Source organism: Hippopotamus amphibius, chromosome 15 (assembly GCF_030028045.1).
Source record: "Hippopotamus amphibius kiboko isolate mHipAmp2 chromosome 15, mHipAmp2.hap2, whole genome shotgun sequence".
NCBI classification, from domain to species: Eukaryota; Metazoa; Chordata; class Mammalia; order Artiodactyla; family Hippopotamidae; genus Hippopotamus; species Hippopotamus amphibius.
Window position 1 is genome coordinate 35,800,259 of NC_080200.1, and position 24,900 is coordinate 35,825,158.

The 24,900-nt window shown below is 37.0% G+C and overlaps 1 protein-coding gene across 4 annotated transcripts in view; it reads right to left on the bottom strand.

Moving 5' to 3' along the window:
- The window catches only part of GHR (growth hormone receptor), a 324,223-nt gene that overhangs the window by 17,623 nt on the left and 281,700 nt on the right, over nt 1–24,900 (bottom strand). For 3 of the 4 annotated variants that reach the window (XM_057708792.1, XM_057708791.1, XM_057708790.1), the window contains one exon: nt 20,867–21,922. In XM_057708792.1, coding sequence (XP_057564775.1) covers nt 20,954–21,922 — 969 coding nt within the window. In that variant the 3' untranslated portion in view covers nt 20,867–20,953. Of the gene's footprint in view, nt 1–20,866; nt 21,923–24,900 lie in introns of those variants that run through there. The other variant, XM_057708793.1, reaches the window with a different exon arrangement.

Genomic DNA, 24,900 nt, shown 5'->3' on the forward strand with positions numbered 1-24,900 from the left:
ATATCTTTTTGTGATCCTGTTTTCAATTCCAGAATTGGCACTACTGGGTCACATGGCAGTTCTATTAATTTTTCTAGCTCCTTTCTAGAGTTGGGTTTGTGTTTGCATCCTGACTCTAATATTAATTTTGTGACTTTCATCATGGTTAATAAACTATATTCCTCAGTTTCCATATCACTAAGCTGGGAATAATAGAATTTACTTCACAGAATTGTTGTGAGGATAAAATAAGTTCATGTGTGTAAAGTGTTTAGAAAAGTGTCTGACATATAAGTGCTTAATAAATTCTAGAAATTCTATCTAGCCATTATGAAAAATGTCATCCATTAGATGGAATTATCAGGTTATGTAGACTCAGTGGTGTGCTGGAGCTGGTTTCAACTGTCTCATGAGCGCTGATTGTGCAATCTCTTTCCTGACTTTGTGTTCAGTAATGAAACACTGATGGCTTAAAATCAGTTACATTGGGAGTATTTACACCACAGTAAATGCTAAATTTGTAGTATTTGCAAATACTACAAACCTGGACTCTCTCCTCTCCCCCACCATCTCCCTGAACTAGTTGTTAAGCAGTGGTGTGCTAGTAAGTGTTTATCAGGAAAAGAAACCTTTATCTCTAGCAGGTGATTCTTTGGATTTATGGACACTATAACACATTTTCCATTTTCTTCACACTGAATAGGATTGGAAGATTTTCCCCTATCATAAAATGTTACCACCTACACTGTTTTTAGAATACTGGACTAATCAGAAGGTCTATGCTTTTGTCCTGGCTCCAACACTTATTAACTTTTGGAAAACTCTTAGGTTTTCTGAGCCTTGGTTGTCTTGTCTGTAAAATTTTAAAAATAGTATCTGAGTTGCTTACAGACTTATGTTTAAATGACATAATACATATGAAAATACTTCATAAAATTAAAACACTATGCAAATTATTTTAATCATATGGTAACATCTAAAGGAAAGCTAATAATAAAAACATTTCTACTTTACACTTTTGGAAAATATTTTGGGAAAGCCAAAGTGCATTACAATTTCCTGACAAATTATTTCATCCTTACAGAAAATGCTGGTAACCTCTCTTAATGCCCACAGAGCAATCACGTAGAGATTCATTTAAAAAGAATCAATAGAAAAATTGCTTTCCTGTGTATCCCTACAAAGACCGCTTCCTGGGACTATGTGCAAAAATCTATTATGCTTGAAGTTCCATCTGGGTGATTTTCTTTCTTTCTTTCTTTTTTTCTTCTCAGAAGCTAAAAGTAAGAGGTGAATTATTTTTCTTCGGGAAGTAATATATACATTATTCTGTAGCTTCCCAACAAAATGTGCTCTTCAGGAAGAGTGATATAAGCATTTCTTAGTGTCATAACCCTCAGATTTCATAATAAACTAAATGCACTGACTGAGATTGAGAATTTGTTACTGTTGGTAAGTTCTATGTGTTGATCCTTCTCAGTTAGTATTCCAGCTGAAGAGGGAAAATTCAAAGTCTTCTTTTTCAGCAAGGAGGTAGAAAGTCAGTCTCACAGAGAAGACAACGAATACTCTAACACCTCCGAGGCCTTAGAAAAATATCATTCCATATGTGAAAAAAGGAAATGTATCTGAGTTGAAAAGGATCTGGGGTTACTTTAATCATGTAGCTGCTTTGCCTTTTATTCCATGAGAAGTTTTATTGATCACCTGATGCAACTGCCAAGTCCCAGACAGGGCACCACTGCTCACTCACTCCCAGGGGAGGGAAGCACTATTGTACCCTCTCTCTCCCCACATGGCAGCACTTACAGATGAACAATAAAGGAAGCTCTGCTGGTTGCAGAATAATACAAAAAACCCAAGCTGGGACAAGCAACCCCTGGAATTTGGACTACCATGAGAAAACAAAGAAACACCATGCAGCCAAAGGAGCAGGAAAAAAACCCACAAAACCAAATAAATGAAGAGGAAATAGGAAAAATGCCTGAAAAAGAATTCAGAGTAATGATAGTAAAAATTATACAAAATCTCAATGACAAAATACAGAAAATACAAGAAACAGTTAATAAGGACTCAGAAGAACTAAAGAACAAACAAACAGTAATGGAAAACAAAATAACTGAAATTAAAAACACTCTAGATGGTATAAACAGCAGAATAACTGAGGCAGAAGAATGAATATGTGAGTTGGAAGATACAATAGGGGAAATAACTGCCACAGAGCAGGAAAAAGAAAAAAGAATAAAAAGAATGGAACACAGTCTCAGAGACCTTGGTGATAATATTAAGTGCACCAACATTTGAATCATAGGTATCCCAGAAGAAGAAAAAAAGAAAGGGTCTGAGAAAATATTTGAAGAGGTTATAGTGGAAAACTTCCCCAACATGGGAAAGGAAATAATTAACCAAGTCCAAGAAGTGCAGAGAGTCCCATGCAGAATAAACCCAAGGAGAAATATACCAAGGCACATATTAATCAAACTAACAAATTAAACACACACAAAAAATATTAAAAGCAGCAGGAGAAAAGCAACAAATAACGTATAAGGGAAAACCCATAAGGATAACAGCTGACCTTTCTGCAGAAACTCTGCAGGCCAGAAGGGAATGGCAGGATATACTGAAAGTCCTGAAAGAGAAAATCCTACAGCCAAGAATACTCTACCCAGAAAGAATCTCATTCAGATTCGATGGAGAAATCAAAAGCTTTACAGACAAGCAAAAGTTAAGAGAAATCAGCACCACCAAACCAGCCTTACAACGATTGCTAAAGGAATTTTTTCTAAGTAGGAAACACAAGAGAAAGAAAACACCTACAAAAACAAACACAAACAATTAAGAAAATGGTAATAAAAACACACATGTCAATAATCACCTTAAATGTAAATGGATTAAATGCTCCAACCAAAAGACACAGAGTGGCTTAATGGATACACAAACAAGACCCTTCCATATGCTGCCCACAAGAAACCCACTTCAGACCATGGGATACATATAGACTGAAAGTAAAGGGATGGAAAAAGATATTCCATGCAAATGGAAGTCAAAAGAAAGGTGGAGTAGCAATACTCATATCAGACAAATTATACTTTTTTTTAAATTTTATTTATTTATTTATTATTTTTTTGGGGGTACACCAAGTTCAATCATCTGTTTTTATACACATATCCCCATATTCCCTCCCTCCCTCGACTCCCCCCCACCCTCCCTCGACTCCCCCCCATCCTCCCCATCCCAGTCCTCTAAGGCATCTTCCCTCCTCGAGTTGAACTCCCTTTGTTATACAACAACTTCCCACTGGCTATTTTACAGTTGGTAGTATATATATGTCTGTGCTACGCTCCTGCTTCATCTCTTCTTCCCCTTCACCCCCCCCCAAACCTCGAGTTCTCCAGTCCATTCTCCGCATCTGCATCTTTATTCTTGTCGCTGAGTTCATCAGTACCATTTTTAGATTCCGTATATGTGTGCAGCTTAATACCAAGAAAGCAAATAACCCAATCCACAAATGGGCGGAAGACCTAAATAGACATTTCTCCAAAGAAGACATATAGATGGCCAAAAAACACATGAAAAGATGCTCAACATCACTTATCATCAGAGAAATGCAAGTCAAAGCCACAATGAGGTATCACCTCACACCGATCAGAATGGCCACCATCAAAAAGTCTAGAAACAACAAATGTTGGCGATGGTGTGGAGAAAAGGGAACTCTCCTGCACTATTGGTGGGAATGTAAGTTGGTACAGCCACTATGGAAAACAGTTTGGAGGTTCCTTAAAAAACTACAAATAGAACTACCATATGATCCAGTAATCCCACTACTGGGCATATACCCAAAGAAAACCATAATCCCAAAAGAAACATGTACCATAATGTTTATTGCAGCACTATTTACAGTAGCCAGGACATGGAAGCAACCGAAATGCCCATCAACAAATGAATGGATAAAGAAGATGTGGCATATATGTACAATGGAATATTACTCAGCTATAAAAAGGGATGAGATGGAGCTATATGTCATGAGGTGGATAGAGCTAGAGTCTGTCATACAGAGTGAAATTAGACTTTAAAGCAAAGACTATTACAAGAGACAAGGAATGATCAAGGGATCCATCCAAGAAGAACATATAACAATTGTAAATATCTGTGCACCCAACATAAGAGCACCTCAATACATAAGGCAAATGCTAACAGCCATAAAAGGGGAAATCGACAGCAACACAATAATAGTAGGAGACTTTAACACCCCACTTACATCAATGGACAGATCATCCAAACAGAAAATAAATAAGGACACACAAGCTTTAAATGACACATTAGACCATCTCGATTTAATTGATATTTATAGGACATTCCATCCAAAAACTACAGAATAAACTTTCTTCTCAAGTGCACACGAAACATTTTCCTGGATAGATCACATCTTGGGTCACAAATCAAGCCTCAGTAAATTCAAGAAAATTGAAATCATATCAAGCACCTTCTCTGACCACAACGCCATGAGACTAGATATCAATTACAGGAAAAAAACTGAAAAAAATACAAACACATGGAGGCTAAACAATATGCTTTTAAACAACCAAGAATTCATTAAAGAAATCAAAGAGGAAATCAAAAAATATCTAGAAACAAATGACAATGAAAACACAACAACCCAAAACATATGGATGCAGCAAAAGGAGTTCTAAGAGGGAAGTTTATAGCAATACAGTCCTATCTTAAGAAACAAGAAAAATCCAATAAACAACCTAACCTTACACCAAAAACAATTAGAGAAAGAAGGACAAAGAAACCCCAAAGTGAGCGGAAGGAAAGAAATCATAAAGATCAGAGCAGAAATAAATGAAAAAGAAAGGAAGGAAACAATAGCAAAGATTAATGAAACTAAAAGCTGTTTCTTTGAGAAGATAAAGAAAATTGATAAACCATTAGCCAGACTCATCAGGAAAAAATGGGAGAAGACACAAATCAACAGAATTAGAAATGAAAAAGGAGAAGTAACAATGGACACCACAGAAATACAAAAGATCATGAGAGACTACTACAAGCAACTATATGCCATTAAATTGGATAACCTAGAAGAAATGGATAAATTCTTAGAAAAATACAATCTTCCAAGACTGAACCAGGAAGGAATAGAAGCTATGAACAGAACAATCACAAGTACAGAAATTGAGGCTGTGATTAAAAATCTCCCAACAAACAAAAACACAGGGCCAGATGGCTTCACAGGCGAATTCTATCAAACATTTTGAGAAGAACTAACACCTATTCTTCTCAAACTCTTCTAAAATATAGCAGAAGGAGGAATACTCCCAAACTCATTCTACAAGGTCACCATCACCTGATACCAAAACCAGGCAAAAATGTCACAAAATGTCACTGATGAATATAGATGCAGAAATCCTCAACAAAATACTAGCTAACAGAATCCAACAACACATTAAAAAAAATCATACACCATGATCAAGAGGGGTTTATCCCTGGGATGCAAGGATTCTTCAATATGCGCAAATCAATCAATGTGGTATATCATATCAACAAACTGAAGGATAAAAACCATATGATAATCTCAATAGATGCAGAAAAAATTTTTGACAAAATCAAACATCCATTTATGATAAAAACTCTACAGGAAATGGGCATAGAAGGAAATTACCTCAACATAATAAAAGCCATATATGAGAAACCAAAAGTCAGCGTCATTCTAAATGGTGAAAAACTGAAAGAATTCCCTCTAAGAACAGGAATAAGACAAGGGTGTCCACTCCCACCATTATTATTCAACATAGTTTTGGAAGTTTTAGCCACAGAAATCAGAGAAGAAAAGGAAATAAAAGGAATCCAAATTGGAAAAGAAGTAAAATTGTCACTCTTTGCAGATGACATGGTATTATACATAGAAAACTCTAAGGACTCCACCAGAAAACTGCTAGCACTAATTGATGAATTAAGTAAAGTAGCAGGATACAAAATTAATGTGCAGAAATTTCTTGCATTGCTATGCACTAAAAATGAAAGAACAGAAAGAGAAATTAAGGAAACTCTCCCATTTACCATTGCAACAAAAAGAATAAAATAGCTGGGAAAAAACCTGCCTAAGGAGACAAAAGACCTGTATGCAGAAAACTAGAAGACACTGATGAAAGAAATCAAAGACAAAAAAATCAGATGGAGCGACATACCATGTTCTTGGATTAAAAGAATCCACATTGTGAAAATGACTGTACTACCCAAAGCAATTTACAGATTCAATGCAATCCCTATCAAATTACCAATGGCATTTTTCACAGAACTAGAAGAAATCTTACCATTTGTATGGAAACGCAAAAGACCCCGAATAGCCAAAGCAATCTTGAGAAGGAAAAATGGAGTTGTTGGAATTAGGCTTCCTGACTTCACACTATACTACAAGGCCACAGTGATCAAATCAGTGTGGTAATGGCACAAAAACAGAAAGGAAGCTCAATGGAATAGAATAGAGAACTCAAAGGTAAACCCAAGCACATATGGGCAGCTTATTTTTGACAAAGGAGGCAAGAATATACAATGGAAAAAAGACAGCCTCTTCAATAAGTGGTGTTGGGAAAATTGGACAGCTACATGTAAAAGAATGAAATTAGGACACTTCCTAACACCAAACACAAAAATAAACTCAAAATGGATTAATGACCTAAATGTAAGGCCAGACACTATAAAACTCCCAGAGGAAAACATAGGCAGAACACTCTATGACATACATCAAAGCAAGATCCTTTTTGACCCACCTCCTAGAATCATGGAAATAAAATCAAGAATAAACAAATGGGACCTCATTAAACTTAAAAGCTTTTGCCCAGCAAAAGAAACCATAAACAAGACTAGAAGGCAACCCTCAGAATGGGAGAAAATACTTGCCAACGAAGCAACAGACAAAGGATTAATCTCCAAAATATACAAGCAGCTCATGCAGCTTCATACCAAAAAAGCAAATAGCTCAATCCACAATTGGGCGGAAAACCTAAGTAGACATTTCTCCAAAGAAGACATACAGATGGCCAACAAACACATGAAAAGATGCTCAACATCACTCATCATCAGAGAAATGCAAGTCAAAGCCACAATGAAGGATCACCTCACACCAATCAGAATGGCCATCATCAAAAAGTCTAGAAACAACAAATGTTGGCGATAGTGTGGAGAAAAGGGAACTCTCCTGCACTATTGGTGGGAATGTAAGTTGGTACAGCCACTATGGAAAACAGTTTGGAGGTTCCTTAAAAAACTACAAATAGAACTACCATATGATCCAGTAATCCCACTACTGGGCATATACCCAGAGCAGATCATAATCCCCAAAGAAGCATGTACCATAATGTTTATTGCAGCACTATTTACAATAGCCAGGACATGGAAGCAACCTAAATGCCCATCAACAAATGAATGGATAAAGAAGATGTGGCGTATATACACAATGGAATATTACTCAGTTATAAAAAGGAATGAAATGGAGCTATGTGTAATGAGGTGGATAGACCTAGAGTCTGTCATACAGAGTGAAGTAAGCCAGAAAGAGAAAAACAAATATTGTATGCTAACTCATACACACGGAATATAAAAAAAAAGAAAAAAAAAAAAAAAAAGGTACTGATGAACCCAGTGACAAGACAAGAAAAAAGATGCAGATGCAGAGAATGGACTGGAGGACACGAGGTTGGGGGAGGGTGGGGGGCGAAAGGGAAGCTGGGACTATGTGAGAGGGTAGCATAGACATATATAAAGTACCAACTGTAAAATAGATAGCCAGTGGGAAGTTGCTGTATAACAAAGGGAGATCAACTTGATGATGGGTGATGCCTTAGAGGGCTGGGACAGTGAGGGTGGGGGAAAGTCGTGGGAGGGAGGGGATATGGGGATATGTGTATAAATACAGCTGATTGACTTTGGTGTTCCTTAAAAACTGGTACAAGACTGTAAAGCAATTATATTCCAATAAAGAGCTTTAAAAGAAGTGAAAATGATAAAAAAAGCCACAAAAAAAGTTTTATTGTTAAGTTTTATGTCTTCAAAGATGCTTCATTCAGATTCACATTTACCTGAAATTTGTTATAACTATTTTTTGCCAGGCTTTCTAGTTACTCTTCTTAGAGCAGCTTTTCACAAGTATTAATAGAACCAGTGATGGATACTCCTTTAGCATTGTATTTTCCATTGTTGAATAAATTGGAAAATGTGTTAAATTTGAACTTAAATAGATGTCTTTAATGGCAGATGCTTTAAAATGTCAATTTATACTCTGGCTTTCCCAGAAGGAAGTGTAGGATGAAGTGTTTTCCAACTTTACAGAATCACTCATTTAAGAACATTTCAGGGAACAGGTATGCCCCAGAGTATATATTGGTACAACCATCTTAGCCAGATTGTTAGGCGATCTAAAAACTAGAGTGTGATAAACACCATTAGAAGTAGTTCAAGGGAGGGAATGATCACTCAAGGCTGGAGGGAATTGGGGGTGGGGGCGGGGGCTGAATGAGGAGGTGTTTGAGTTGGGCCATGAAGGATGAGTGGAAGTTTGCCAGGCAGGGTTGGTAGATGGGAGCTTTTCAGGTGAAGGAAGAGGCAAGAACAAAAACAGAGATTGGAAAGCACAAAGCCTATTCAAGGAGTGGTAAGTGTCTCTTGCTACCTTCACAAGGGGATCTTAAGTTCAAGTAAACATTCCCCAGATGAACACAGACCATGCTTGGCCCCAGTCTACTGATGAGAATGTAGGACAGGGAAGTATCAGGCTTTCCATTTTACAGCCATAGTTGTAGCAACAGTCCATGTAGCAGCCTACACAACCATTGATACAACTGTCCAGTATTTTCTTTTCTCTCCTCTGCCAAGTGACTGCTTGGGTGCAAGGGCAGGAAACTTGTATTGAGCAGGTAAAGGAGTCCCCCCAGCCTTAGAAGCTCTATGTCCCACTGGAGCCAATAGCTCTTATTACAACTCCATAGGCATAGCTCCCTGTGTCCCCATACAGGATGTGCTCAAAGAGTCACTATACTGAAGTCCAACGTGTGGTTTATCTCTGGGCATTTAGAGTTTCTCCTCATTCAGATGCAATTTAACAGTCAGGTTATTTTAACCAGGAACAACTTTACTTGTGTAACATAGTTGACATCATATTCTTTGATTTCCAAAGGAATAGAGCTTAATCAAAGGTCAAATTCTTATTCAGAAGCTGTGCCCTTTTATAGCCCTTAAATATTAAGCTAGCAAGGAGACTGGGCAAATGATATATTATCTTGGATTCTGATCTAGAGTTTGGATTCAAGTAACGTCTAGTTTTTCCCATTTCTTACCCTAAACAGGGAACATGCAAAGACATTTAGTAGTTTGCTGTAAACCTCCATAACTATGAAAATATTATAGCACTAGATTTCAGCATTAGTATGTTTTGACAACACCATTAAGAATTTTAAATACAGGAACACATGTGTAGCCATCTTCAATATGACATTAATCTTCTGAAGTAGAAAGGATCATGCTCTCTCAATCCATGGAAGTAAGAGGTCTTCCTCTCCCTTCACTCCTGATCCTTGAAGCGTTGTATACCAACAATAAGCCCGTCATCTCATAAGGCTGAGTCTCATGTATTAAAAAAAAATATCTGGTACTTAAAATGGTGACCTTTGTAAATGTTAAGGCAGTATATGTTCCAGTATCTTAGGGACAAAAAAGACATGATTTCCAAACAAGGAAGTAGGAAAACCTGAGGCTTCACCTATGGTTCTTTCAGGCAATGGCTGCTCAAAGAGCAGAAGGCAGCAGCTGGAGAAATTTAAAAAAATTCTTTTATATTGTACTGTAGTTGACTTACAATGTTGTTAGTTTCAGGTGTACAGCAAAGTGATTCAGTTATACATATACATTTATCAATTCTTTTTAAAATTATTTTCCCATTTAGGTTATTACAGAATATTGAGCAGAGTTCCCTGTGCTATATAGTAGGGCCTTGTTGGGGATTTATATTAAATATAATATGGTATATATGTCAATCCCAAACTCCCAATTTATCTGTCCCTCCACCTTTCCCCTTTGGTAACCATAAGTTTTTCTTCTGGTAACCATAAGTTTTTCTATGTCTGTGAGTCTGTTTCTGTTTTGTAAATAAGTTCATTTGTGTAATTCTTTTTTTTTAGATTTCACATATAAGTGATATCATATGATGTTTGTTTCTCTGTCTGACTGACTTCACTTAGTATAGTAATCTACAGGTCCATCCATGTTACTACAAATGGCATTAGTTCATTTTTTTTAATGGCTGGGTAGTATTCCATTGTATATATGTACCACAACTTCTTTATCTGTTCCTCTGTTGATGGACATTTAGGTTGTTTCCATGTCTTGGCCATTGTAAATAGTGCTGCTGTGAACATTGGGGTGCATGTATCTTTTTGAATTATAGTTCTCTCCAGATATATGCCCAGAAGTGCAATTTCTGGATCATCTGGTAGCTCTATTTTTAGTTTTTTAAGGAACATCCATACTGTTCTCCATAGTGGCTGTACCAATTTACATTCCAACCAACAGTGTAGGAGGGTTCCCTTTTCTTCACACCCTCTCCAGTATTTGTTTGTAGACTTTTTGATGACGGCCATTCTGACTGGTCTGAGGTTATAGCTCATAGTTTTGATTTGCATTTCTCTAAAAATTAGCCAGGTTGAACATCTTTTCATGTGCTTCTTGGCCATCTGTATGTCTTCTTTGGAGAAATGTCTGTTTAGGTCTGCCCATTTTTTATTGGGTTGTTTGTTTTTTGATATTGAGCTGCATGTGCTGTTTGTAAATTTTGGAGATAAATCCCTTGTCAGTCACATTGTTTGCAAATATTTTCTCTCATTCTTTAGGTTGTCTTTTCATTTTGTTTATGGTTTCCTTTCCTTTCCTTTGAGTTTAATTGGGTCCCATTTATTTATTTTTGTTTTTATTTCCATTATTCTAGGAGACAGATTGAAAAAGATATTGCTGCGATTTATGCCAAAGAGTGTTCTGCCTATGTTTTCCTCTAAGAGGTTTATAGTATCTGAGCTTACATTTAGGTCTTTAATCCATTTTGAGTTTACTTTCATGTATGATGTTAAAGAATATTCTAATTTCATTCTTTTACATGTAGCTGTCCCATTTTCCCAGCACCACTTATTGAAGAGGCTGTCTTTTCTCCATTGCACATTCTCACCTCCTTTGTCATAGATTAACTGACCATAGGTGTGTGGGTTTATTTCTGGGCTTTCTGTCCTGTTCCTTTGATCTATATTTTGGTTTTGTGCCAGTTCCATGCAGTTTTGATAACTGCAGCTTTGTAGTACAGTCTGAAGTCAGGAAGCCTGATTCCTCCAGTTCCATTTTTCTTAGGATTGCTGTGGCTATTTGGGGTCTTTTGTGGTTCCATACAAATCTAATTTGTTTATTTTTTGTTCTAGTTCTGTAAAAAATGCCATTGGTAATTTGATAGGAATTGCATTGGATCTGTAGATTGCCTTGGTAGTATAGTCCTTTTGACAATATTGATTCTTCCAATCCAAGTACATAGTATATCTTTCCATCTGTTTGCATAATCTTTGATTTCTTTCATCAGGGTCTTTTTTTTTTTCCAGTTCATTCCCCCCCAACCCTCCCCGCTTTCCCCACTTGGTGTCCATATGTTTGTTCTCTACATCTGTGTCTCTATTTCTGCCTTGCAAACTGGTTGATTTGTACCATTTTTCTATAGTCCACAAATATGTGTTAATATACGATATTTGTTTTTCTCTTTCTGACTCATTTCACACTGTATAACAGTCTCTAGGTCCATCCATGTCTCTACAAATGTCCCAGTTTGTCTACTAACTTTGGGTTTTGTTTGCTCTTCTTTCTCTAGTTTCTTTAGGTGTAAGGTTAGATTGTTTATTTGAGATTTTTCTTTTTTCTTGAGGTAGGATTGTATTGCTATAAACTTCGCTCTTAGAACTGCCTTTGCTGCATCCTGTAGGTTTTGGATCATTGTGTTTTCATTGTCATTTGTCTCTAGGTATTTTTTGATTTCCTCTTTGATTTCTTCAGTGATCTCTTGGTTATTTAGTAGCATATTGTTTAGCCTCCATGTGTTTGTGTTTTTTACTGTTTTTTTTTTTTTTTTTTATTTCTAATCTCACAGCATTGTGGTCAGAAAAGATGCTTGATACAATTTCAATTTTCTTGAATTTACCAACACTTGATTTATGACCCAGAATGTGATCTATTCTGGAGAATGTTCCATGTGTACTTGAGAAGAAAGTGTAATCTGCTCTTTTTGGATGTAATGTCTTATAGATACCTATTAAATCAAGCTGATTTATTGTGTCATTTAAAGCTTGTGTTTCCTTATTAATTTACTGTGTGGATGATCTGTCCATTGGTGTAAGTGGGGTGTTAAAGTCCCCCACTATGATTGTGTTACTGTTGATTTCCTCTTTCATAGTTGTTAGCATTTGCCTTATGTATGGAGGTGCTCCTATATTGGGTGCAAATATGTTTGTAATTGTTATCTCCTCTTCTTGGGTGGATCCCTTGATCTTTATGTAATGGCCTTTCTTGTCTCTTGTAACATTTTTTATTTTAAAGTCTATTTTATCTGATATGAGCATTGCTACTCCAGCTTTCTTTTGATTTCCATTTGCATGGAATATCTTTTTCCATCCCCTCACTTTCCGTCTGTATGGGTCCCTAGGTCTGAAGTGGGTCTCTTGTAGACAGTATATATATGGGTCTTGTTTTTGGATCCATTCAGCCAGTCTGTGTCTTTTGGTTGGTGCATTTAGTCCATTTACATTCAAGGTAATTATCGAGATGTATGTTCCTATTACCATTTTCTTAATTGTTTTGTTTTTGTTTTTGTAGGTCCTTTTCTTCTCTTATGTTTCCCACTTAGAGGAGTTCCTTTAGCATTTGTTGTAGAGCTGGTTTGGTGGTGTTGAATTCTCTTAGCTGTTGCTTGTCTGGAAAGCTTTTGATTTCTCCTTTGAATCTGAATGAGATCCTTGCTGGGTAGAGTATTCTTGGTTGTAGATTCTTCCCTTTCATCACTTGAAATATATCATGCCACTCCCTGCTGGCTTGCAGAGTTTCTGCTGAGAAATCAGCTGTTATCCTTATGGGAGTTCCCTTGTATGTTATTTGTCATTTTTCCCTTGTTGCTTTTAATAACTTTTCTCTGCCTTTAATTTTTGTCATTTGGACTACTATATGTCTTGGTGTGTTTCTCCTTGGGTTTATCCTGCCTGGGACTCTCCACACTTCCTGGACTTGGGTAGCTATTTCCTTTCCCATGTTAAGGAAGTTTTCAACTATAATCTCTTCCAATATTTTCTCGGGTCCTTTCTCTCTCTCTTCTCCTTCTGGGACCCCTATAATATGAATGTTGGTGTGTTTAACATTGTCCCAGAGATCTCTTAGGCTGTCTTCAGTTCTTTTCATTCCTTTTTCTTTATTCTTTTCTGCATCAGTGATTATCACCATTCTGTCTTCCAGCTCACTTATTCGTCCTTCTGCCTCAGTTAATCTGCTATTGGTTCCTCCTAGTATATTTTTCATTTCAGTTATTGTGTTGCATATTTGTTTGTTTGCTCTTTAATTCTTCTAGGTCTTTGATAAACTTTTCAGTCTTTGCATCCAGTCTTTTTTCAAAGTCCTGGATCATCTTCACTATCATTATTCTGAATTCTTTTTCTGTAAGGGTGCCTATCTCCTCTTCATTTAGTTGTTTTTCTGTGGTTTTATCCTGTCTCTTCACCTGATCCTTTGCTTTTTCATTTTCTCTATCTTTCTGTGGCTGTGGTTTTCAGTTCCACAAGATGAAATACTGCTGATCCTGCTTGATACTGCTGTCTGCCCTCTTGTGGAGGAAGCTATCTACATTCGGATCTTATAGTTTTTGGAGCACAGGTCTTTTGCCTCCTTAGGTAGATTTATCCCTGTGTATCTTATTCTTTTTGATACAATGGTAAATGGGATTGTTTCCTTAATTTCTTTCTGATCTTTCATTGTTACTGTATAGAAATGCAACAGACTTTTATTAATTTTTAATATATTTTTATGAAGTATAGTTTATTTACAATGTTAGTTTCTGCTGTACAGCAAAATGAATCAGTTATACATTGTGTATTAATTTTGCATCCTGCAACTTTACCAAATTCATTGATGAGCTCTAGTATTTTCCTTGTAGCATCTTTAGGATTTTCTATGTATAGTATCATGTCATCTGCAAACAGTGACAGTTTTACTTCTTGTTCTCCAATTTGTGTTCCTTTTATTTCCTTTTCTTCTCTGATTGCTGTAGCTAGGACTTCCAAAACTTTGTTAAATAAAAATGATGAGAATGGTCATGCTTGTCTTGTTCCTGATCTTCGAGAAAATGCTTTCAGCTTTTCACCATTGAGTATAATGTTGGCTGTGGGTTTGTCATACATGGCCTTTATTATGTTGAGGTAGGTTCCCTCTATGTCCACTTACTGGAGAGTTTCTTTCTTTTTTTTTTTTTATCATAAATGGGTGTTGAATTTTGCCAAAAGCTTTTTCTGCATTTACTGAGATGATTATATGGTTTTTATTCTTTAATTTGTTAATGTGGTGTATCTGAGTGATTTACTTGTGGATACTGAAAAATCCTTACATCCTTGGGATAAATCCCACTTGATTGTGGTATATGATCCTTTTAATATATTATTGTATTTAGTTTGCTGGTATGTTGTTGAGGATTTTTTGCATCTATATTCATCAAAGATATTGGCCTGTAATTTTCTTTTTTGGTGGTTTCTTTGATTTTGGTATAAGAGTGATGGTGGCATCATAGAATGAGTTTGGGAATGTTCCTTTTTCTGTGATTATTTTTGGGAAAATTTCAGAAGGATAGGTATTAACCTATCCTTCACAGTCAGAAATTTGATAGAATTTCTGACTGTGAAGCCATCTGGTCCTGGACTTTTGTTTGTTGGGAGTTTTTAAATCACTGATTCAATTTCAGTACTGATAATTGGTCTGCTCATTTTTTCTCTTTCTTCCTGGTTCAGTCTTGAGAGATTATACCTTTCTAAGAATTTATCCATTTCTTCTAGGTTGTCCATTTTATTGGCATATAGTTTCTTGTAGTAGTCTCTTATGATCTTTTGTATTCCTGTGGTGTCCATTGAAACTTCTCTTTTTTTCATTTCTAATTTTATTGATTTGAGTCCTCTCCCTTTTTTTCTTGATGAACCTGGCCAAGGTTTATCAATTTTGTTTATCTTCTCAAAGAACCAGCTTTTAGTTTCATTGCTCTTTTCTATTATTTTCTTCATCTCTATTTCATTTATTTCCGTTCTGATCTTTATGATTTATTTCCTTCTACTAAGTTTGCATTTTGTTTGTTCTTCTTTCTCTAGTTTCTTTATGTGTTGAGGTAGATTGTTTATCTGGGGTTTTTTCTTGTTTCCTGAGGTAAGATTGTATTGCTATAAAATTCCTCCTTAGAACCGCTTTTGCTTCATCCCACAGATTTTGGATCATCGTGCTTTTGTTTTCATTTGTCTCTAGGTATTTTTTGATTTCCTCTTTGATTTCCTTAGTGATCCATTAGTTGCTTAGTAGCATTTGTTTAGCCTCCATGTGCTTGTGTTTTTTTTACAGTTTTTTTTCTTGTAATTTGATTTCTAATCTCTTAGTGTTGTAGTTGAAAAAGTTGTTTGATATGATTTCAATTTTCTTAGATTTACTGAGGCTCCCTTTGTGGCCCAGTATGTGATCAATCCTGAAGAGTATTCCACTTGAAAAGAATGTATATTCTGCTGCTTTTGGATGGAATGCTCTACAAATATCAATTAAGTCCATCTGGTCTAATGTGTCATTTAAGGCCTGTGTTTCCTTATTGATTTTCTGTCTGGATGATCTATTGATGAAAGTGAGGTGTTAAAGTCCCTCACTAATATTGTGCTACTGTCGATTTCTCCTTTTATGGCTGTTAGTATATGTCTTATATATTGATGGACTCCTATGTTGGGTGCATATATATTTGCAATTGTTATATCTTCTTCTTGGATTGATCCCTTGATCATTATGTAGTGTTCTTGTCTCTTGTAACAGTCTTTATTATAAAGTCTACTTTGTTTAATATGAATATTGCTGGCTTTATTTTGATTTTCATTGAATACCTTTTTCCATCCCCTCCCTTTCAGTGTGTGTGTGTCCCTAGATCTGAAGTGGGTCTCTTATAGACAGCATATATGTTGGTCTTGTTTTTGTATCCATTTAGCCAGTCTGTGTCTTTTGGTTGGAGCATTTAATTCACTTACACTTAAGGTAACCAACATATGTGCATTCTTATTGCCATTTTGTTAATTGTTTTGGATTTGTTTTTGTAGGACATTATTCTTCCCATCCTCTTCAGTTCTCTTCTTTGGTGATTTTATGACTAAATTTATTATAGTGTTTGGATTCCTTATTCTTTTGTGTGTGTGTACCTATTGTACATTTTTGGTTTGTGGTTACCATGAGGTTTTGATACAGCAGTCTATATATAAACAGGATTGTTTTAACTTGCTGGTCTTTTAATATCAAATGCATTTCCAATATCCTGTGCTTGTACTCTCCTCTTCTCACAATTTCTGGTTTTGATACCATATATGTGTGTGGATGATTTCCTACATTTACTGTGTCTTTGCCTTTACTGGTGAGCTTTTCCATTTGTAGTTATCTTATTTCTAGCTGTGGCTTTTTCTTTTGTGCCTAGAGAAGTTCCTTTAGCATTTGTTGCAAAGCTGGTCTGGTCTGGTGGTACTGAATTCTTTTAGCTTTTACTTCTCTGTAAAGCTTTTGATTTCTCTGTCAAATCTGCATGAGAGCCTCATTGGCTAGATTATTCCTTGTTGTAGGTTCTTCCATTTCACCAATTTAAATATATCATGCCACTCCCTTCTGGTGTGCAATTTCTGCTAAGAAATCAGCTGATAACCTTATGGGAGTCCCATTGTATGTTCTTTTTTGCTTTTCCCTTTTTGCTTTTAATATTTTTTTCTTTGTCTTTATTTTTTGTCAATTTGATTATTATGTGTATTGGCATGTTTGTCTTGGGTTTATCCTGACTGGAACTCTCTGCACTTCCTGGCCTTGGGTGACTGTTTCCTTTCCCATGTTAGGGAAGTTTTCAGCTATTATCTTTTCACATATTTACTCAGGTCTTTTCTCTCTTCTCCTTCTGGGACCCCTGTAATGTGAATGTTGGTGTGTTTAATGTTGTTCCAGAGGTCTCTTATATTGCCCTCATTTCTTCTCATTATTTTTTCTTTATTCTGTTCTTTGGCAGTGATTTACATCATTCTGTCTTCCAGGTCACTTATCCATTCTTCTGCCTCAGTTATTCTGCTACTGATTCCTTCTAGTGTATTTTTCATCTCTGTTCTTTATTTCTTCCAGGTGTTTGTTAAACATTTCCTGTATCTTCTGAATCTGTGTCTCTATTCTTTTTCCAAGAATAGAGATAATCTTTACTATTATAATCTGAGTTCTTTTTTGGGTACATTGCCTATCTTCACTTCACTTAGTTGTTTTCTGGGGTTTTATCTTGTTCCTTCCTCTGGGATGTATTCCTCTGCTGTCTCATTTTGTCTAACTTTCTGTGATTGTGGTTTCTGTTTCATAGGTTGCAGGGTTGTAGTTCCTATTCTGCTGTCTGCCCTTTGTGGATGAGGCTGGTCTAAGGGGCTTGTGTTGGCTTCCCAGTGGCAGGGACTGCTTCCTGCCCACTGGTGGGTGGAGCTGGGTCTTGTCCTCTGGTGGGCAGGGCCATGGCAAGGGATGTGTTTAGTGGCCAGCTGTGGGATCAGGAAGACTTTAGACAGCCTGTCTGCTGATGTGTGGGGCTGTGTTCATGCCCTGTTGGTTGTCTGGCTTGAGGTGCTCCAGCCCTGGAGCTTATGAGCTGTTGGGTGGTGCCAGGTCTTGGTGAGAAAATGGCAGCCTCCAGGAGGGCTCATGCCAATGAGAACACCCCAGAACTACAGTCACCAATGTCTTTGTCCCAGCAGTGAGCCCTAGCCACCTCCCTCCTCCACAGGAGACCCTCCAATACCAACAGGTAGATCTGGCCCAGGCTCTTATTAGGTCACTGCTTTTCCCCCTGGGTCCTGGTGCTCAAGAGACCTTGTGTGCACCCTCTAAGAGTGGAGTTTCTGTTTCCCCCAGTCCTGTGTAGTTCCTGTGATCAAACTCCACTGGCCTTCAAAGCCAGATGCTCTGGGGGCTCCTTCTCCTAATGCCAGACCCCCAGGCTGGGGAGCCTGATGTAGGACTCAGAACTTTCACTCCTGTGGGAGAACCTCTGTGATATAAGCATTTTCCAGTTTGGGGGTCACCCACCTGGTGGCTATGGGATTTGATATTACCATGATTGCACCCCCCTGGAGCTGGAGCCTCCTGTAGAGGAATCTCTTCTTCATGGCTTTGTTGCTCTCAGGCTCCTTCACAACCTACCTAACCAACCTCCCTCCCAGCCTTTACTTCTTATTGGCTTCCCATTATGACAAGGAGCTAGTCTGACAAACTTGTTCCAATGTATGGATTGTAAAGGGAGAGCTTTCCTCTCCTTCTAGGCAATGTGCTCAAGCTCTCCCTACCTTGCAAACAACCCCACATGCATCATGTATGCTTTGATGCATCTAAAATATGGCTCTAAGTATTCAGGCAAGCCAACAGGATATTTTTGAGCTGGGCTCCTGTTTCCTCAGTAAAGAGCAAAGGAGCTGTCTCCTCTGACTCTCTATTTCAGTGGAGAACAAAAAGTCTTCACACCCATTGCCACTGTGTTTAAACCAACTGCGCTAAGATCCCCTTACAAGGACAAGAACTCAAAGTATGAGGTCTGATTTAGGATGCTTTTCCTGTGGGTGTCTGACAATAGAAGCACACCATCACAAATCCAAGAAAATAAATTTATTAAACTTTGAAGGAAAAAATCCACAGACATAAAGAAAGTTAAATATAAACTGCAGGACACAACTAGTCATACTAGTGAATAATGGCTTGTGTGGCCAGCAAAGTACCAAAATGACATTCGGAGACCGATTGAGGTATTTAGCTATTTTTGGCTATAGAAATGTTGTCAGCCTATTGTGAAATAGTAAGATAGTTTTCCCAAACACACATTTTAAGTTGCATTAGGTTCTACATTGATGAACTTGTATATGAAACTAAATTATGTAGCTCTTAGAGAAAACCATAGCAGCAAGGTAGCAGAAAATCTATTAAACATCTATTACAAAGTAACATGTTGAACTTTACACACCCAATTCTAGCTTTTCACTGTCCCTCCTGCAAGAAAGAGGGAATTTAAAATTACCAACCATTAAGCTTGTTTCCTAAAAAAGTCTGAGCTAAATGGCACATACTATTTAAGGTAAAACTAACTTTAAAGTTTTATTAACCTTTAAAAAATACTTGTGAGAAGCATTCTTGAGTGAGATGAGTCTTCTCTTTTTGACAAACTCTTTTGGGAAGCAATCCCAATGCTCCTATGAATGATGTTTAGGTTATTAATGGATTGAACAATAACTTATAAATTACTCAGGTCCCTTCTTTTTCTTCTGACTCCCTGCTTTAAGGCCAATCCACTTGGAGGGGAAGTTTAAAAATGATGAAACTTCTTTTGCTACTTTAAATAAATCCTATAAAAGATTTGGTGAGGAAGAAATTTTCTGCTATGGGTTCAAATAAACTTTTGAGTTATTTTTGGAAATTTAAAATTTTGTGTTTTCTCTTTTTTGCTACCACAAATAATGAGTATGTGTCTGGCTATAGGCTGTGAAAGAAAAACCTATTTCTCGAACTTTTGTTCCATAATCTGGTTAACTTCACTTTGACCAGCTTCAACTTACAAAATGCTTCTTGTACCTATTCCTTCCTTAGGTAAATATGAAATAAGAGACACTATGGCTGAGGCTCTAAGGCTTGACTCTTAATGATCTGCGTGCACTAAGAAACTTCTTCCGCGTGCAGTGCGGTGATTCAGCATCCTGGTCAACAGCAACCAGCTATGATTTCTACTTCTCTTAGCATGTAGCGCTCTGACATGAACCAAAACTTGGGTGAGAAAAGGTTTTTTGCTCATTTGTGTTGTGGGTTTTTGTTTTTTTTTTTCTTTTTTTGGTTCATGATAAGTTGACCTGTGCAAACATTTTAAAGTTTTCTAAATTAACAAATATTTGTTTACAAATTCAGATAAGATAAGCACATTCCAATAATGCAGCTAAATACAATCATTTTATAATCATTTAAAGAGTTTTAGGAGGTATAAAAAGGGCCTTGTAAAAAACTAGTTTTTCTTCAGGTGCGTTGACCAAAGCATTAAACCAGCTTTAGGCTGCAGTTACTACATTCTTTAGATAGGTCGGCATGAACTACAGTACACCATGTACAGTGTAATAGAAAATAGCCATGCTTAAAGTGTAAATTATTAAAAATATCTTTATCCATTTCATGTCAAAATAAATGTTTTACATATCCAAACTATTTCTTGTCCTCTTACCTATAATTTTAGTTCCCAATTATTAAAAAAAATTAACCTGTGCTATGATTTGTATTCAATCTTCCTGAACTGCAAAAGCCACCTGATTTTTCGCTTTTTCAAAAAGCATGATTAACTATACATTAAAAAACAGCCATTCAATGCTTCGTAGCACAAAATTAACACACAATAACAATTACTGCCACTAAACAGTCTTTGAGATAATTCTTTAAAATATTTACAATTCACAACAGGAATATCTATCTGATTAAGGATTCTTCTTCTTTTTTTAATGTCATGTTTCAACAGTTCAGGAAAAGGCATTTAGAATCCATATCCCCCACCCTCAGCTTGCCCCCACCCCGCAAAAGTTTAAACTTTGTTTTGGTTTAAGCATTCATGCCCCAGCCAACTCTTTGCCATTAAATAGGTAGCTCATGGGAAATCCAAGAAAAGCTACGGCATGATTTTGTTCAGTTGGTCTGTGCTCACGTAGCCACATGATGAGAGAAACTCTTTGTCAGGCAAAGGCAGGGCGGTTGCATTGAGAACGAGGCCCTGTGGAGATTGTACTATGTGAATGGAGGTATAGTCTGGGACAGGCATCTCAGAACTTGGAACACGTTCTGTCCCAGACCTCCCAGCAGTAGTGGTAAGGCTTTCCGTGGTGATGTAAATGTCTTCCTGATTAAAGCTTGGCTCTACATGTGATTCAACCTCGACGAGAGGGGCCATGGCAATGCACTTTTTGGCATCTGCCTCACAGAAGTAGGTGTTGTCCATGATGAAATTTGCTTGGCAGGGGGAGACCACTTCTGGATGCACACCACACTGGGAGATCCCAGCCTTATTCTTTTGGCCTGGAGAAAGGACCACACTCCCTGCTGGTGTAATGTCACTTACCTGGGCATAAAAGTCGATGTTTGCCAATGAACTGGGATTGCTGAGCTGCATGTGGCCAGCTTGATGAGTTGACTCAGTTCCACCAATAAGAAGTGGTCGTGGTTTGTTTTCCTCTACTAGGATAACACTGGACTGCTGGCTAGCAGGGGCAGCATCATTAGAGGGTGAGTTATTTTGATTCTTCTGGTCAAGGCACAAGAGATCTGCTTCCCCTTTTAACCTTTGTGGCTGAGCAACCTCTGAAGTACCATCACACATGTCACTGGCATTGAAATCAGTCTCCAGAACATCAGGTTCATAACAGCTGGTACGTCCAGAGTCATCATCCTTTGCCCCAAGGATATTAAGTGATTTTTCATGGTCACTGCTTAGAAGTCTGTCTGTGTCTGATCCTTCAGTCTTTTCATCAGGGTCATCAATATCTAGCTCAATAAATTCAACCCAAGAGTCATCATTGTAGAATTCATGTTTATAGTTGTCATGAATGGCTAAGATTGTGTTTACTTCTTCTAATTTTCCTTCCTAGGAAATAGAAAATGAAGATCTATGAAAAGAAACTCACAACAATTAAGTGATTTAACAAATAACATTCAGAGACTAATTAGTAACAAAACCATATAAGAAATACATTAGTGAATAACTTTATTTTTTTTAATTATTTTCCATTATGGTTCATTACAGGATATCAAATGTAGTTCTCTGTGCTATACAGCAGGACCTTGTTGTTTATCCATTCCATATATAATAGCTTATATCTGCTACCCCCAACCTCCCACTCCATCCCTCCCCTAACCTCCTCCCCCTTGGCAACCACAAGTCTGTTCTCTATATCTGTGAGTCTGTTTTTGTTTCATAAGTAGATAGGTTCATTTGTGTCATTTTAGATTCCACATATAAGTGATATCATATGGTATTTGTCTTTCTCTTTATGACTTACTTCACTTAGTATGATTATCTCTAGTTGTATCCATGTTGCTAAAATGGCATTATTCCATTCTTTTTTTATGGCTGAGTAGTATTCATTGTATATATGTACCACATCTTCTTTATCCATTCATCTGTCAATGGACATTTAGGTTGTTCCATGTCTTGGCTATTGTGAATAGTGCTGCTATGAACATAGGGGTGCAGGTATCTTTTTGAATAATAGTTTTGTCCAGATATATGCCCAGGAGTGGGATTACTGGATCGTATGGTAATTCTATTTTTAGTTTTCTGAGAAACCTCCATACTGTTTTCCATAGTGGCTGTACCAAATTACATTCCAACAGTGTAAGAGGGTTCCCTTTTCTCCATATCCTCTCCACCATCTGTTATTGGTAGAGTTTTTAATGATGGCCATTCTGACCAGTGGAGGTAGTACCTCACTATAGTTTTGATTTGCATTTCTCTGATAATTAGTGATACTGAGCATCTTTTCATGTGCCTATTGGTCATTTGTATTTCCTCTTTGGAGAAATGTCTGTTTTGGTCTCCTGCCCATTTTTTGATTGGGTTGTTTGTTTTTGTGTTGAGTTGTGTGAGCTGTTTGAATATTTTGGAAATGAAACCCTTGTTGGTCTCATTGTTTGCAAATACTTTCTCCCATTCTGTAGGTTGTCTTTTTGTTTATGGTTTCTTGTGCTGTGCAAAAGATTAGGTCCCATTTGTTTGTGTTTATTTCTATTGCCTTGGGAGACTGACCTAAGAAAACACTGGTACAATTTATGTCAGAGAATGTTTTGCCTGTGGTCTTTTCTAGGAGTTTTATGGTGTCATGTCTTATATTTAAGTCATCTGCATATAATGACAATTTTGCCTCTTCCCTTCCAATTTGTACACCTTTTATTTCCTGTCTGATTGCTGTGGCTAGGACTTCCAATACTGTGTTAAATAGAACAGGTGAGAGTGGGTATCCTTTTCTTGTTCCAGATTTTAGTGAGAAGGCTTTCAGCTTTTCACCATTGAGTTTTATATTGGCTGTGGGTTTGTCATAAATAGCTTTTATGTTGAGATATGTTCCCTTCATACCCACTTTGGTAAGAGTTTTTATCATGAATTGATGTGGAATTTTGTCAAATGCTCTTTCTGCATCTACTGAGATGATCATGTGGTCTTTGTCCTTTGTTTATGTGATGTATCACATTGATTTGTGTACGTGAATCATCCTTGCGAACTTGGGATGACTCTTGGTTGTGGTGTGTGATCTTTTTATGTGCTTTTGGATTTGGTTTGCTAATATTTTGTTGAGAATTCTTGTATCTATATTCATCAAAGATATTGGCCTGTAATTTTCTTTTTTAGTGATGTCTTTGTCTGGTTTTGGTATCTGGGTGATAGTGGCTTCATAGAATGCCTTTGGGAGTGTTCCCTCCTCTTCAATTTTTTGGAAGAGTTTGAGAAGGATAGGCATAAGCTTTTCTTTGTATGTTTGGTAGCATTCACCTGTGAAGCCATCTGGTCCTGGACTTTTGTTTGTAGGGAGCTTTAAAATTACATATTCTACAATATTTCCACCTCTAGTGATTGGTCTGTTCAAAGGATCTATTTCTTCTTGATTCAGTTTTAGTGGGCTGTATGTTTCTAGAAACTTGTCCATTTCTTCTAGGTTGTCAGATTTGTTGGCATAAAATTTTTCATCATATTCCTGTATGGTTTTTATTTTTCTGTGGTATCAGTTGTTTTGTCTCCTTTTTCATTTCTTATTTTGTTTATGTGGGTTCTCTCTCTTTTCTTCTTGGTGAGCCTGGCCAGAGGTTTGTCAATCTTGTTTACCATTTCAAAGAACCAACTCTCAGTTTTATTGATTTTTCTATTGTTTTTAAAATAGAAAAACTATTTTCTTTTATTGCTATTTCCTCTCTGATCTAATTTCCTTCCTTCTGCTGATTTTAGGTTTTGTTTGTTCTTGTTTTTCTACTACTCTTAAGTGGTAAGTTAGATTGTTTGAGATTTTTCTTGTTTTGATGAGGAAGGCCTGTATTGCTATGAACTTCCTTCTAAGAACTGCTTTTGCTGCATCCCATAGATTTTCTATGGTTGTATTTTCATTGTAATTTTTTTTTGTTTCTGAAAACAAGTTTTATTTAAATAAGGGTTTAAATACATTACATAACATTAAAACTGAAGGGAAAAAAAAAAAACCACCAAAAACCAGTTTGTTACTTCACATGGCATTGGGCAGCTGTTGCTAGTAAGTTGCAAGCTCTACAGCTACATGACTGATATATTGGTTTGAAATTTGTTCCCTCATCAAAAGTTTAACTGATAGAAGGTTGGCCTCACATTCTAGTTTGGACATTTATCAGCTAGGATATGTCTGGTCAAAAAGACCTTGGTGGCAAGCTAGATGTTCCATCACCTCACTAGAGAGAAGGTGAAACTCTTAAGCTCTGCCCACCTGGTCACACTGGAGACATCAGGAGATCTTTCCCTGATGATCAGACTCTCTTTAGCAATACAGCTGCCATCACTGCCTTACCCCATCCTCTACTCTCAGCTTCACTGAGGGCTGTTCAGGT